The sequence below is a fragment of the Euprymna scolopes genome, chromosome 6, assembly GCF_053919585.1.
Source record: "Euprymna scolopes isolate OS-2025 chromosome 6, ASM5391958v1, whole genome shotgun sequence".
Lineage (NCBI taxonomy): Eukaryota > Metazoa > Mollusca > Cephalopoda > Sepiida > Sepiolidae > Euprymna > Euprymna scolopes.
This window is the reverse complement of record NC_136487.1, coordinates 151306540-151321881: the sequence shown is the minus strand read 5'-3', so window position 1 is coordinate 151321881 and position 15342 is coordinate 151306540. Positions and strand designations below refer to the sequence as shown.

At 31.4% G+C, this 15342-nt stretch overlaps 1 protein-coding gene across 5 annotated transcripts in view; it reads right to left on the bottom strand.

Annotated features, from left to right (window-relative positions):
- The window catches only part of LOC145278044 (uncharacterized), a 171082-nt gene that overhangs the window by 79933 nt on the left and 75807 nt on the right, over window positions 1–15342 (bottom strand). For all 5 annotated transcript variants that reach the window (XM_080130267.1, XM_080130266.1, XM_080130269.1 and 2 more), the window contains exons 11-15: window positions 14185–14311; window positions 12005–12044; window positions 6972–7002; window positions 2719–2787; window positions 1674–1756 (exon numbers count right to left, since the gene is read on the bottom strand). In XM_080130267.1, the coding sequence (XP_079986393.1) occupies window positions 1674–1756; window positions 2719–2787; window positions 6972–7002; window positions 12005–12044; window positions 14185–14311 (350 nt within the window). The remainder of the gene's footprint in view (window positions 1–1673; window positions 1757–2718; window positions 2788–6971; window positions 7003–12004; window positions 12045–14184; window positions 14312–15342) is intronic.

Here is a 15342-nt window from a genome sequence, read left to right as displayed (position 1 = left end):
AATGCCAATCCATATTTTTTAAGCAACTAAGAAACCGGTGTTCCTCGTATATTCCCCTGTAGACGTATCCGCAGTGGTGTTAAGTGATCACGGGTGGAGTATGAATCGAATAGAGAGAAAAGATTTTACAACTTCCATTGATTCTAACTGATTGTGGCAGTGAACTCTCATCAGAAAAAATATAGAAATGTACGAATATCAAGGAACTGTAAGGGTAGTAGGCCTATAGCACACCTCAGATCCTGTGCTGAAGTGTGGGGACATTACATTTGAATGTAATGTCGTGATTTTTAATCCTATTAAGGTCAAACTCACATGGGAAAAAATGAGTTCATTTTATTTATATAGAGACAACCTATCATGTTGCAGTAATGAAAATATGTAAAAATTATATTTTTCATAATTTTTTAATATTCTCATTACTGTGACATAACACTGCAGTAAAAAATTAATTGTTAAAGCAAATAGTTTTCGAAGAAATTTACAAGTTTTGCTCATATATTAAACTGAATAATGTACGATAGTAGCAGGGGAGGTAATTAATTTCTGAAAATTTTAGAAAATTCCTTGGGCTAATTCCGGAAAAATGAGTTATGTCCCTTGTGTTTACATCACATGTTACAAACAAACATGACGAAATCGTCTTTTTCTTCTTCTTTTTAAATCATAGACATACTTGTTTTGTGTAATACTTCAGTAGAAAACATTACTTTTAGTTAGAATTGACACAAAAACGAGTTATTGTTTTATAATGAAAACTCAATTTTTCAACTTTCAGATTTCGTTATTATCATGAAGAAAAACAGAGTTCTATAAAATCCAAGAATTAAATATGGATCCCACCGGACACATGAGGGCTTTTCACTCACACACACATATATATATATATATATATATATATATATATACATACATACGCACACTTGTATACTGTACGCAAACTTTCTTCTGTTCCTTCCCTTATAAAGAGGACATTCATCAACCTACCCTTTTTATTGAACATAAATACGATTTTAAAGCCCTTTTCAAGACATTTTCCATATTTTTAAGGCAATAGAAATAAGGCCTTTTCAAGACAAAACTCGAAATGCAAACCTCTTCAAGTCTGTGTGAATCCTGTATGAACTTTATTAACGATACATTTATTTATCAATGCATGAACTTTCTACCATTTTTTGTTTTCGTCCATAGGCATGGACGTATTTCTTTACTTGTTAGTAAAGTCTTCTTGTTCATTTCTTTTATTTACATGTTAACAAAGACGACCCACTAAGGTTGTCAAAAAAAAGGTTGCTTAAATGTTAAGTCAAGATGTTTGTCCACTTATTCTACAAAATCATCTGCATGTGTGTGCTTGGTAAACTATGGGATATCTTATCCCAGAAAAAATGCCAGATTTGTTAAGATACCTCTTTTGAGCAAAATGGACTTATCTTTTATTTTCTTCAAACAATGTTGCTTTTCACACTTTTAAACAATGAACCCCTTAAATAATCAAACTCTACCCAACTTATACCATTAACGATTACTACACTACCACCATACCTTTATTTACCTTTATTCTCGAATGGCCTTTAGGTCTCGATAAGTAGTTATGCAAATGTAAAAAAAATCAAATGTAAAAATAATATGTGGGTGCAATTGATTACAAGTGAATTATTTGTTGTACTTACCGTTTTAAATGGATGAGAGATAAAAGTGCTATTTGATAGAAAGTCGTTTCTAAAATACTGGGTTTAAATTTCTGCAGCACTTCCTACATAAAAGAAAAGGAAAATAAAGGACAAATTATACAAAATCAAATATCAAAACAATTTGCACAATCATGTTCTTTCAATTCATGGAATTGCTGTTTATTCTGGAAAGGAGTTCATACAATTAACATTTCTTGAAATATATACAATAAGATGTGTATGATAGCGATAATGTTGGCTAATGAGATTAATGTGGGTTCGAATGCAGTTCAGATTTTGCGGTTACAATAGTTATGCCTCAGTACTGTACTTACATATGCTGTAATTCAGATATACAACTTAAAAAAAAAGAGGAACTTGTCCCTTCTTTGAAAATTGGCTTTTTTAAAAATCCAAGATGGCACCATCTTATTTACATACTGAGTAATGAAATTTTGTAAAACCTTCCAGTATATAAACAGGTTTAAATGCCATTTTGCTTTCTTATTTGTTATTTATTTTTTTATTTTTTGCCCACAACTGAACCTTACACGTTACACTCATTTATTCATATTGCTTTGTGAATGACCTCTCTTGGGCTATGGTATACAGCATGGCTGAACCAATGAAGTCTTGTCTTTAAAAGAAATTGGTTATATGGATGGTCCTGCATCATATCCCAATTTAGATATTGGAGACAACTGATAGGAGAAAATTTGAGAGTTTGTCTTTAATTAAAAAAAAAAACTATCTAACTTTGCAAACTCATTTTTCCCCAGATTCAAATAATGCAACCAAAGAGCAATGGATGACCTAATGGGTCACATTTTTTTCTCGTATATCCATAGCTGAAATGACTAACTAGTTATAAGTTAAATCCTAAAATATATACATGTTGCTTTAAAGTATTTTGTCATTAAACAATGTCATTTTTGTAAGGTGTTTAAGGATATCATGATCCCGTCCTTGGATTTTGAAAATAAATGATCCAATGATTAACCTCCAGGTGTTTACACATGTAAATATTTGCTCAAAAATCACAAACCTTATATTTTTGCTGTTTATATAAATTCGTAGCTGTACAAACAAGCTGATCATTTTTAGACAAAGGACTCTGAAAATAAAAATTTAGTAATAACAAAAATATAAAAATCAAACGTTCAAATATATAATATTTTTGCAAAAATCAAAACAACAAAATATAAAATAAGAACATCATATGGTTTATTTCCTTATGTGTTACAATTGTTTCATAACCATTTGGACAAATTCAAATATTATTTAAAAATATTCAAAAAATAGCTACTCTTCAGACACCAAAATATATATATATATATATATATATATATATATATATTCATAATCCCTATTTTAAGAGAACAAGCAATTTTGACTGACCTCGTTAAACCTAATTTTATTTTATTTTTTTATTTATTTTTTTGATTCCCTTCAAATTGAGCAAGTATCCCACGTTTGTATTTCTTATTTTCAGATGATATTTCTACAATTTCCTATTTTTATATACATTTAATCTTTGAATGTTTTTTTCTATTTTCATAATTATTTTTCCCTCTCTGATTTATTGATTTACACCCCAACTCATAAACTACTCCTTTCAGATTTTAGTCTCTATATGTCCAGCTATTCATTTCTCCATTTGCCTTAGTTTCATATAACTTTTTATTTACATGTTACGATATATTCATTTTTTTTTCCTTTTCACGTTTACCAATTTTTTTTAAGAAAAACTATAAATTAAAAGGTTTATTTAATTAATATTTATCTTCACCTCGTACTGGTTATGTAATTAATTTAAATGTTAAATCTATAATTTTCGGCCTTATCTTAATATAAACATATCTTTGTTTTTTAATTTTTACTATTCCCTGTATCATTCAATATATTGAGACAGTGTAAGGGACATAACTCGATTTAGTCCACATTTATTGATTTTAATCGAAATTCCTTTATATTTTTATTCACTATTTTGATTTTTGTCTTTATTAATCTCCTATGCTTAGTTTTAAACTTGTAGTTCTCGCATTATTCTCTTTATAGCAATCTAGGTTAAATTTCTCAATTTATTTCAAACTTATATTTTGATTTAGTTTATTTTAATCCACCATAATTTGTTCATCTCAATATTTTTCACTTACTTAATATTTGATTTCTTTTTTGTGTGATATTGAAATGTTTCAAGTGTTAGTTTATTACTAATAACAATTATAAAATTTAAAATTAATTCTACTTCCCTTATTTAGGTTATATTTAGTTTGTTTTCTATATGCTAAGTTAACAACCTACTACTTTCTTTATTGCACCATCCTAAATTCCTCATATTGAATTTAAAATTCTTTTAAACTTACATTTCACTCACAACAGATTCCTTAATCATTTTATTTTATTTTTTTATACATGTTATTTTAATCAGGTCTAAGCGTGATGATATGAATTTATTTCTATGTAGACAGCTTTGTATATTGAGATTGTCGGACACTTCCTCATCTTAGTTGTTATAGTCACAACGTTTTGGCCGTTTTACCCTCTGGCCTTCATCAGGTGTTTTGTATCGAACTGGGGAACCGTTTGTTAGGAGTCTCGAACCCAACTCTTTATTATTATTTTTTTCCGTTCTCCTAACAAACGGTTTCCCAGTTCGATACAAAACACCTCATGAAGGCCAGAGGGCAAAACGGTCGAAACGTTGTGACTATAACAACCAAGATGAGGAAGTCAGTCCGACAATCTCAATAAATGAAAACACCTCATCTCAAAAATACAGACAATTACTAGCTTTGTATAGCATCAAACTGTTTGTTTAAAATTTCTTCTTTAGAATTCACTATGTGGTATGACTCAAGTAAGCATATATTACATCTTTTTTATTTATTAGGTTTATATTTTCTAGCTTTATCTACTATTGTCCATTTTAGTTTAAATTCTATTAAAAAACAAACAACAAAAAAAAAGAATCAAATTTCTATTTAAATACATTTCTTGTGGTATGTGTATGGTGTGCTTAAATTCTGACTGATGATTTGGAGGTTGAATTTACAAGTTAATGTGCGCTTGTGCATTGTGTAACCCGTATGAAACAGCAAAGAGAAAGAGACTTTTGTTCCGTTCTCAGGTGTATTTAGAATAAGCTTCTCCTTAAAATAAAATTTAAAACAGTTGTGACCCAAGTGAGGTGGTAAAGAGTGGGTTGGTTGGTTGGTTGATTTTGTTTTACGGCATATCAACCCTTTTCGGGTTATTTAATGCCGAATCCAAAGATTTTGAAGAAAAATTTTTTTAATAGAATATATTTGTTGTTTTCACGTCAGTTTCTATTTAACCCATAGTTGGGACCCTAACAGGTACTACCACTCCGGGTCAGAGTGGACCTGGGAGCAATGGTAATTAAAGGGTGGCTCCACACTCCCCAAAGCCCACAAGCTGGGGCCTCACCACTGGATATAGTTTAAGGTCATATCCAGGACCCCCATTGAGGGACTTTTACCCTCTGCAGGGGGGCAGTCGGCGTATTCTAATGCCCCACCGACATGGCCGGTAAAGAGTGGGAGACGTGAATGCAACACGGCCAATACAGCAACGAGTGCAACATAATTCCAAATTTACATCTACATCAGGTCGATTTCGATTTCAATAAGTTAGCATATGGGCTGACACTTTCAAAGTCTTAAATATGGATAAAGTATCACCATAAATTAATACACTTGAAGGCAAAAAAGCACATTTGCTAAAACACAGTAGAAAACATAACTAACAAGCCGCGCATGCGTGTCCCCCCCCCCTCTGGTGCTGCATGTGAGATGACGCCACAAAAAAATAGTGAAGAAATGATGAATGTGAGAAGTGTGAAGGGCAAAGGTTGCCTTCACATTTTTGCCAAGTTTCAGAAAAATCTAATAGATGAGGTAAAAGTTATGGGGGTGTAAAAAGTGTCAGTTTTTGCAATTTGGAGCATTTGTAACCCCCCTTTTTAAGCTCTTGAGAATGCCGAATCCCAGTGAAAATAGACAAACGGTGCAGTTTCATGCCTTAAGACATGTATATTTTAATTCAACACCATGGAAAACCAATATATAGACATATATATCAAGTTCTTGAGTATCAAACACTATGGGTCAAAAAGTGTCATTTTTGGCCATTTTGAAGCATTTGTAACCCCTTTTGAGCTCCTAGGAATGCCAAATCACAGTGCAAATGGATAACGGTGCAGTTTCAGGCCTTAACACATGTATATTTGAGTTACTGCACGGTTTTGAGTTAGTTTGAGTTAACCACTGTGAAAAAACACTATATAGCCAGACATATCAAGTTTTTGTTGAAAAATATGAAAAAAGAGCTACAAAAAGGCATGTTTTTAGCACTGAAAGTTCCCGGGGACGCGAACCAGAATTTTGACAGGGTCACCCATACTGGATTTATATTAAGAACAATGGGCTCCATATTTTGGCCAAGTTTCAGAAAAATCTAATGGATGGATCAAAAGTTATGGGGCAAAACATGTCATTTTTGGCCATTTTGGAGCATTTTTTACCTCTTTTGAGCCCCTGGGGACGCAGCGGGAATTTTGGCAAAAAAAAAAATTTTTTTACTGTGCACATCTATTTAATGAAATACAATTTGTGGCAAAATTTCAGGAAAAACTAATGGACAGTTATCTGGCATTTGTCCAGAAGGATGGACGTCACTGAAAACATAGGTCCTTCTCCGATAAATCGGGAGACCAAAAAAAGGAAAGAAAAGGAAAAAGAAAAGAAAGAAAAAAGGAAAAATCAGAAAAAATTTCTTTATTAAAGCAAAATGTTTTTTTTTCCTTTTCATTATCCAATATTAAAGCAGACTTCTTGGTGTAGGAAAGAAAAATCCGATTACATCTGTGTGATTGCCATTTTAAATCCGAAACGTAAACATTTTTTTTTTTAAACATCGTAAGTGCATTTTTTATCAAAAAGCCATAACAATGTGTTAAAATAAAATTTTAATCTGATCTGAGATTTTGAAAATTAAAATTTTCTGTGTTAAAACAAAATGCCATTTTCTTTTTCATTGCCTGAAAACATTTTGCTTGGACAAAGAAAATTTAAATCTTTGAAAGCTCAGATTAAAATAATTTTTTTTTTTTTAATGCATCATGTTTTCTAAACTGAACTAATTTTTTTTTAATGCATCATGTTTTCTAAACTGAACAAAATTTTTTTTTAATGCATCATGGTTCTAAACTGAACAAAATTTTTTTTTAATGCATCATGGTTTTCTAAACTGAACAAAATTGAGAAAAAAAATTACCTTTACTTCTTTCATTTTCACATCAGGAGAACTAGAAAAAAAAAATCATTTAAAATTGTTTTATTTATGAGAAATGTACTCGTGCTTAAAAAAATTGTCTTCGTTTTTTTTTGTGTGTGTACTCTGGTTCTTGGCTAGAATTCCCCCTATATTAAAAAACAAAACCAAAAAACACACAAAAAAATCTGTGTAATATGCATACCCATGACAAAATGAAAATACCACATTCCAAAAATTACGTAAAATTATCAATTTTTTTCCCCCTAACATCAAGGCCCGGAGGCCACTCAAGGATAAGGGTCAATGAGTGTACAGTAATCAATAGGACATTATCGTAGTAATCTTTTTATTTATACATAGTTTTATTTTTAAAAAAATCAAATTTTATGAGTATCCCCACTCTTTATCTGGGCCTAAATCAGAACATGGATTCCATGAACAAAGCTTCTTTCTTGGAGGTGCACACCTGTAGAACTCTCTTCCGTTTGCCTGTTTCCCACCTGACTACAACTTGAATGTCTTCAAGTCCAACATAAACAAATTCCTGATAAACCACCCCCTTAAGTAAGACACTTTATCAAATCTCTATTACACGCAATAATCCTTATCCCCAAGTGGCTTCCGGGCCTTGATAAGTGGTGACCCCCATGTAAAAAAAAAAGAAAAAAAAAAGGAAAAAAAAAGAAATAAATCCAAGGAGTGACCGTTTTCAAAACAAGATAAACTCCATAAACAAAGGGAGATAATTCAAACTTGTGCGATTGCAATGTATGAATTCCCATTAAAAATTATTTTTCTAAAAATAAAATTAGTTGATCATTTTACGTAATTTTTGGGGTATGATATTTTTGTTTTTTCACAGATACTTTTTTCTTAATATAGGAGAAATTCTGGACAAGCATCAGTGCTATAACGACCAAACTCTTAAAATCTTGGTGAATTTTAATAAGAAATAAGTAATTATTACCCTCCCTCTACTTGTTTTTACAACCTAACAAACAGAAACAACTCTTTGATAGCAATCAGAGTATTCTCCCTTCCTCATGCTAGGCTGGATAATCAGAATTGCATGCTTGTTATGTGAAATGGGAATTCAATTGGCAGATTGAAAACGTAAACTCTGAACAAAAAAATGTTTTCTCAGACGTACAGGTTTCATCATTTACGAGGGTGTTCCAAAAGTAATGACCCCTTTTGTTTTAACACCCCCCCCTCCAATTGTTCAGGGTAGTCTTTTAATTTTGCTATAAATTAAATACTGAAAATACATCAGTCGCTGTGTTGTTCTGCTGGTATACGTAAAACATGTATATTTATTCAAAATAGTATTTGTATTTCAGACTAAGACTTCAAGACTAAGTAGTTACATGGGATGCTCTAAAAGTAATATCTCCTCTCTTTTTTATTTTATTTTGCTCAAATGGATTAGAAGGGATTGCAAATTGCATTGTTATGATGACTGAACTTATGCATTCCTGACCTGAAATCTTTATCTCTCTATTACAGATATTGATGGTGTGAGACTCTAAGAAATCACCTCCTGTCATGGACGTGCATTAGAAGCAGAGATGCGTCATTGAATTCCTGGCTAAAGTGCATTAAGAATGGTAGTGACTATATAGAAAAATAAATTCTAAAGCACAAAATGTCGCTCGTTTCAATGGTACCACTCTCGTTTTTGTAGCTCCTTTACTTTTTGAGTTAAAAACAAAAAAACTAGGAGGCTTTACTTTTGGAACTACCTTTGCAAATATTCATCCCTCATAAAAAATTTTAATTATAAATGTTACCATTAATATCATGTTAGAATTGGGTTTCATTATTTTCTCTAATTTGTACTTGTTTTAAACAATGATGCAACAATTTAAATTTTATTTCATAGTAAAAAGTTTGACGAGTGAACTAACCAAATGAAATGGAATTTTTTATTTTTGGTGGAGATTAGGTGGAACCAACCAACCAATCCCCCTTGCCAAACTTTCACAAAAAAAACAAAAAAAACACTTGATTAGCTCCAACAACAACTATATGCAATTTCCTCCACTTTCTAACTGTGCCTAAATCTAAACACAGATTCCATGAACAAAGCTTCTTTCCCAGAACAACCTGCTTTTAGAACACTGTTCGCCTGGCCTGCTTCCTGGTTGAATACAACATAGTGGCCTTCAAATCCATAATAAACAAGTTCTTGTTGAGCCGTCCTCATAAATAATCAAATTCTACCCAATTTACACAATTAACGATTACTACACTACCACCTTACATTCATTAATCTTTATCCTTGAGTGGCCTTTAGGCCTTGATAAGTGGTGACTCCCAAGTAAAAAAAAATAAAAAAAAGCCTTTTCTTTTAACTTTTAAATCGTTTTCTTTAGTGAAAATAAAAAAAACGCTCAAGTTAAAAAAAAAAGGGGGGGGGGTAAACAAAGGAATAAACATCTAACTATTATGAAATTATTAGAGTAGAAAAATTTCTGGTATCTAGGCATCTCTACAGTGACAGGGTGGGATTTTGCTGCTTGTCAGGTTAAATTTTACATTTTTTTCACATCATACTCTACCTCTGCCATTTTCCGTTTATTCCGTAAATCGCAATCACGAAAATTGAAATCAATATTAGTCCCTGCCTATAAAGTTAATTACAACTATTTATGTTTAATTCTATATAAATAAAACAACAGATGTATGCGTGTGCGCCTGTGTGAAAATATTTAACCAATAAACTCTTAAACTATTGGTCACATAACACTGAAATTAACAGGAAATAGTAATCATACACTAAGGATGGTTAATAACAAGTAAAATTTTTGGGGAGATAAATAACGCATACAGAAGTCGGCAAGTTGAAATGCAAAACGTTCAATTTCAACTTGCTGACATATTTCTATTAGTTTTGCACATGCGCAAATTCATTCATAGCTTAAGGTGGTTTAAATTTTACATCTTTCTAATTTATTTGTTGACAGTTCAAATGATAGAGAATGTGGCTGGAGCACTGAATGTTTGGATTTTTATTCTAGCTGATGGCAAGTCATTAATTATTTTTTTTTTTTAACTTTTGAATCAGTTCTATATATTGGGTACAATATCATATTCAATAGACTCTGTAATAATAAATACAAAATCTGCATGAATTAAAATATATTTAAGCGTATTTTACGACCAGGCAAGATCAGACACCACCGCTAAAAATAAATATAAATAAGAGTTGTCTTTGGATATATGCATATGTAGCTTAAAGTAAAAAAAACTACACAAGACAAATCCACAAAATTAACATTTTTTTATTGTTACATCTGACAAAATATAAGCACTTTTTTTTTTAACACAGAATTAGGAGGGTTACCATTTAGAGAAATTCTTTAATGTTATGCAATTTGGAAAGATACTGATAAGTCTTGAGAAACGTTAATTCTTCATGAGTTATTCGGCACTTCTCTAGGCTCAAATTATCTATGAATAAATGTTGGTGTATATAAACTGATAGATAGGGTGTATATAACTTTTACAATGAATAATGTTTTGCTTGATTGGACTGAAGTGGTGACGTGGACATATCGACATGTTATTTTGAAGGAATAGCAAATACTTGTACATGAGGGGGGTTTCAAACGATAAAAGGAGACAAGGTTCCATTGATGGAGAGTTAGACAAATATTCTTTGTCGACGAGGAGTGTATATAATAATAGCAACAGTCTATATTATACACAAAGTCTGTAAACATTGAAGAGTTCGATAAACATTTAACATGACATAACAACCAGGACAAATTCACATATCTGTTTCTTCGAAAGTATATAAAATTAACAGTGGGTTCTTTGATATGACAGAGGTGCATTCGAAATGAATGTTTCTGTTTAGAGCTTAATTGAAGCATAATACTTGATTTTTGCATTTTAAACTTGAATTCAAGCCATTTTATATAAAAACTTTATAAAATCAAGATTCTCTACAGTGCAATGTAAACTACAATTTATTGTGAACTACATCACCGTAAGGAGGCATATAAAGCTTTCTCCCAGTGTACCACGATGGGTCCCCAACTAGAGCAAACAATCAATCACTTTGATTGAAAAATTGGCAATTTCATCAATTTCGATGACAAAAATATCGGCATGTGAACCATTCAATCCTGGACAACTTGTAATAAATATATGAGTGAGAATGTGTGTGTGTGTGTGGATGTGAGGACACTTCTCAATCTATGTACTCAATGAATTTTTTATCTACTTGAAATTTGGTATATAGAGTATTCAGACATGCAGAAAACTTTTTAATCAGCTTTCATCTGGAAAAAAGGGCTGCTAAGGGATCAAAATTTAAAATTTGGTACTTGAGGGAGGGTCATCTAATTTTTATCTGTTTGTCAACTGTTTCATGGGGTTTAAAAACACTTTTTAAAGATTGTGTCAAGCTGGCCTAATGGTTATCATACTTGACTCACTGTCTTTAGATCTTGGTTTCAATCTCAGCACAAGTATTTCATTTTTACTCACAAGAAGTGAACAGTTTAGACAAAACAATACTTGCATGTACATGTCTCAGGTTCTTTCCGTTTTTTTTTTGTTTTTTTTACATCATTTAATTTTTTAAGAAAAATAACATTAAGTTTAATACTGAGCAACACCAGGTACATCTAGTGTATGTATATATATATATATATATATATACACACGTTTTATTTTTTATTAGATACGGTAATAAAAAATAAAACGCATATTTGCTCTACAACAGTATTGAGCACTTTCTTCAGTTTTTATTAATTACCATTTCAACTATATATATATATATATATATATGTATATATATATATATATATACACACACACACACACACATATATAAGGAGAAACAGAAGGATGTTAATAATATTTGCAATTCAGTCTTTTAAAAGACAAGCAATTTTTGTAAGAATACAGATAACAAGTACTGAATGTGAATACTAAAAATTAATTGAAGCATAAATTAGATTTCTGGTAAAAGTGAATTTAACGAGTTGCATAAAAAAAAAAAAAGATAAAAAAAATCTCACCCAAAACCATTTTTCTTGGTAAGTCCATCAGAAAGCATATCTGAATCAAAAAGAATAAAAAGGTTTACCAAACAAATATTTCTGATTTCTTTTTAAATCCTTATCAAATATTAACTGCATTTTTTTGAAGATGCCGACGTTCAAACATCTTGCAAGACGGAACTCTTTGAGAAAAAAAAAAAAAAATCCAAATATATTTATGATTTCTGTTTACATAGGATTTTAAAAAGATTCTTTTAGTTCTCACATACTTTATTTTTATAAATTATTTCTTCTCAAATTCTGCCCATTCTCATTGGCTGAGAGCTGGCAATTCAATTACTCTGGAATCTACCTCTTAATAGATAAACAAATGCTCTAGAACTTTTCAAATATGGAAGCACACTCTACAAGAGGCAATCATTTAAAAAAAAAAAAATACACCAAATTCAAATATGATAACCGCTCATAAATAGAAAATTAAATACTGATAACCTTACACTTACCTATGCACACATTAAAAAAAAAAAAAAAAAAAGAAAGAAAGAAATGTATAACTACCATCGTTTATTTTTTGATTTCGGAGTGTATTAGCAAACTTTACACGATGCTATTTTTTTTTTTTTTTCTTTTAGTTTGTTTTACAACGGGACATTTTTTTCTTTTTTAAATCTTTTTTTATACCTTTTTTTACATTTACTTTTAATGTGGGCGATTTAAATTACTTACATATTTTCCTATGATTATCTAGATTTCAATCATGTTACTTATCTTATCCACATAGGTTTTTGACTATGAGAGAGAGATAGAGCAAGTAAGCAAAAGAGAGAGAGAGTTAGGAAGAATATATACAGAAAGAGAGAGAGTTAGGAAGAATATATACAGAAAGAGAGAGAGTTAGGAAGAATATATACAGAGAGAGAGAGAGAGTTAGGAAGAATATATACAGAGAGAGAGAGAGAGTTAGGAAGAATATATACAGAAAGAGAGAGAGAGGAAATAAAAACTAGAGTAGATATTGTTCGCTGAGTAATGTTCTTTTTATGCCAAAGAAAAAACAATCACCGAGTGTCTTCCAGGCCTTGATAAGTGGTGACTACCATGTAAAAAAAAAAAAATTAAAAAAAAAAAAAACATTTCACGGCATCAACATTATCTACTTTGTATATATTCTTCCAAAATGTCTCGCTTGCTTTTAAGATTTTTTTTTTGCCCAAATAAAAAAACAAACATTCTACGGTGTCAACGTTATTTATAACAGTTTTTATCGCCTCTCTCTCTCTCCCTCTTTCTATATATATTCTTCCCAACTCTTCTTCTCTCCTTCTCTCTCTCATTCACTCGCTCTTTTCTCCGATTATTATTTCTTTTGTGTGTCTCTGTGTCCGTGTGTTCAGTTTACAATGCAGCTCCCTACAATAAATTGCTATCACAAAAGCAAAAACAAATCCATCTACATTCCGCATTTATTTACATATTCACAGATTGTCATGAAACAACTATAGGAGATGAGGATAACAATCTGCAAATAAATAAATACATAAACTATTTTCTTTATTAATTAACTTAAAAAAAAATTTTTTTTTTTTAAATTCAATTTTCACCCCAAACAAGGAACAGTGCCACTTTGAAGTAGGGGGCTACTATCGGGGACATAAGTTACATGGATATTATGAAGGGAGATGAGTAGCAAGATGTCTGTTCACATTACACTTGAATTTCTGCATGTCAGTACAGTTGGGAAAGCAGAAACTCGGAAGTGAGTTCCAAAGTCTGGCAGTTAAACAAGAATACAGAATCATACAAAGATGACAACCCCCACCCACCTCACCTCCAACAGGTCCTTAAAAACCAGACATAGAATTGGACAGACCACCAAGTTTCTTTTCTTCTTCTACGATATGAACTGAAACACTCAGGGTCACTGTCTCTGGACCAAAAGTTATGCAATTTTTCTATATATTTAACTTCTAAAATCTATTTGTCTTAATATCGGATATTTTTCTATAAAAACAAAAAAAGTTTACCACAGTAATTCCTTCTTTTAAAAAAAACAAAAAGAAAACAATTTTGTTTTTTTTTGGTGGGGAAGGGGTTCCATTTACACAAACTGAGTCACAGCAATGCGTGGCCGGGTACAGCTAGTATATATATATATATATATATATATATATAAATAAATAAATAAATAGTATTCTTACCTTTGCGTGCAGTTTGAATCGTATATGAACAAGAGTCACCAACTTCCCATTTGTCAATTAGTTTCAAACAATATTCAGTCCACACCTTATCCATGTTCATCAGGATACCATAAAGAAGGACATAGCCCTAATACAAAACGAACAAATTTTTTAGCATAGTTGAAGTTTGTGGTTATTTATATAGCAAATAATACATTTTAGAATATAAAAAAAAATATACTACTATTAAATGCATTAACCAAAAATAATTCAAAATATAAAAAATAAGTATTACTCTTAAATACGTTAAAATATTATACAATATTAAACATAAATAATCTAAAAGAAATATTTCTTTTCAACAGGAGGAGTTAGTCACATTTTTTGAAAGCATTATTTCGTACGGTCAAATTAGAAAATTTAGGAAACCGTTTTTTGCTAAAGTTTTCAAATTAAACCTAATAAAATAATGCTTTTAAAAGATGTGACCAACTTCTGTTCAAATTTCGGAATAACCACATGGCACACATCAGCACTGACTGTGATACAATCATCAATGAGATCAGACATACAATTTTTCGATTTTAGAGGCCATCACCCAGGACTTTTTATATACTGCATTTTTATCCCAAACAAGGCACAGTGCAACTTTGATGTAGAGGGCTACTATCTAGGACATATTCTGCAGAGATACTATGTAGGGAGTTGAGCAGCAAGATGTCTGTTTACAATACACTTGAAATTCTACATGCCAGTACAGTCATGGAAGCAGGAACCCAGGAGGGAATTCCAAGGTCTAACAGTCTCATGGAAGAAACTATTAGAGCAGAAGGCTTTCTGGCATCTGGAATCTGTGTAGAGGTGGGATTTTGCTGCTTTCCAGGTTTGTCGGGAGTATTTACGTCGAGGGGATACAAGGGCTTGTAGTTCATCGGAGCACATTCCATTAAAATACTTGTAAAACAGGCACAGGGATGCAATGGGACGGAGGTTGAAGCTTAGCTGTCAGGTTGGTGACTCTTTTGAACTCTAAGAGTGAGAGACTAGTAGCAGACGTACCAGCCCAAATGTGGCAACAATACTCCATACAGGAGCGAATGGTGGCCTTGTAGAGGTACAGAATACTCTCAAGCAAAAGTAACTTTCTACTTTCTAGCATGGTAGGGAGTTCCCAACTTC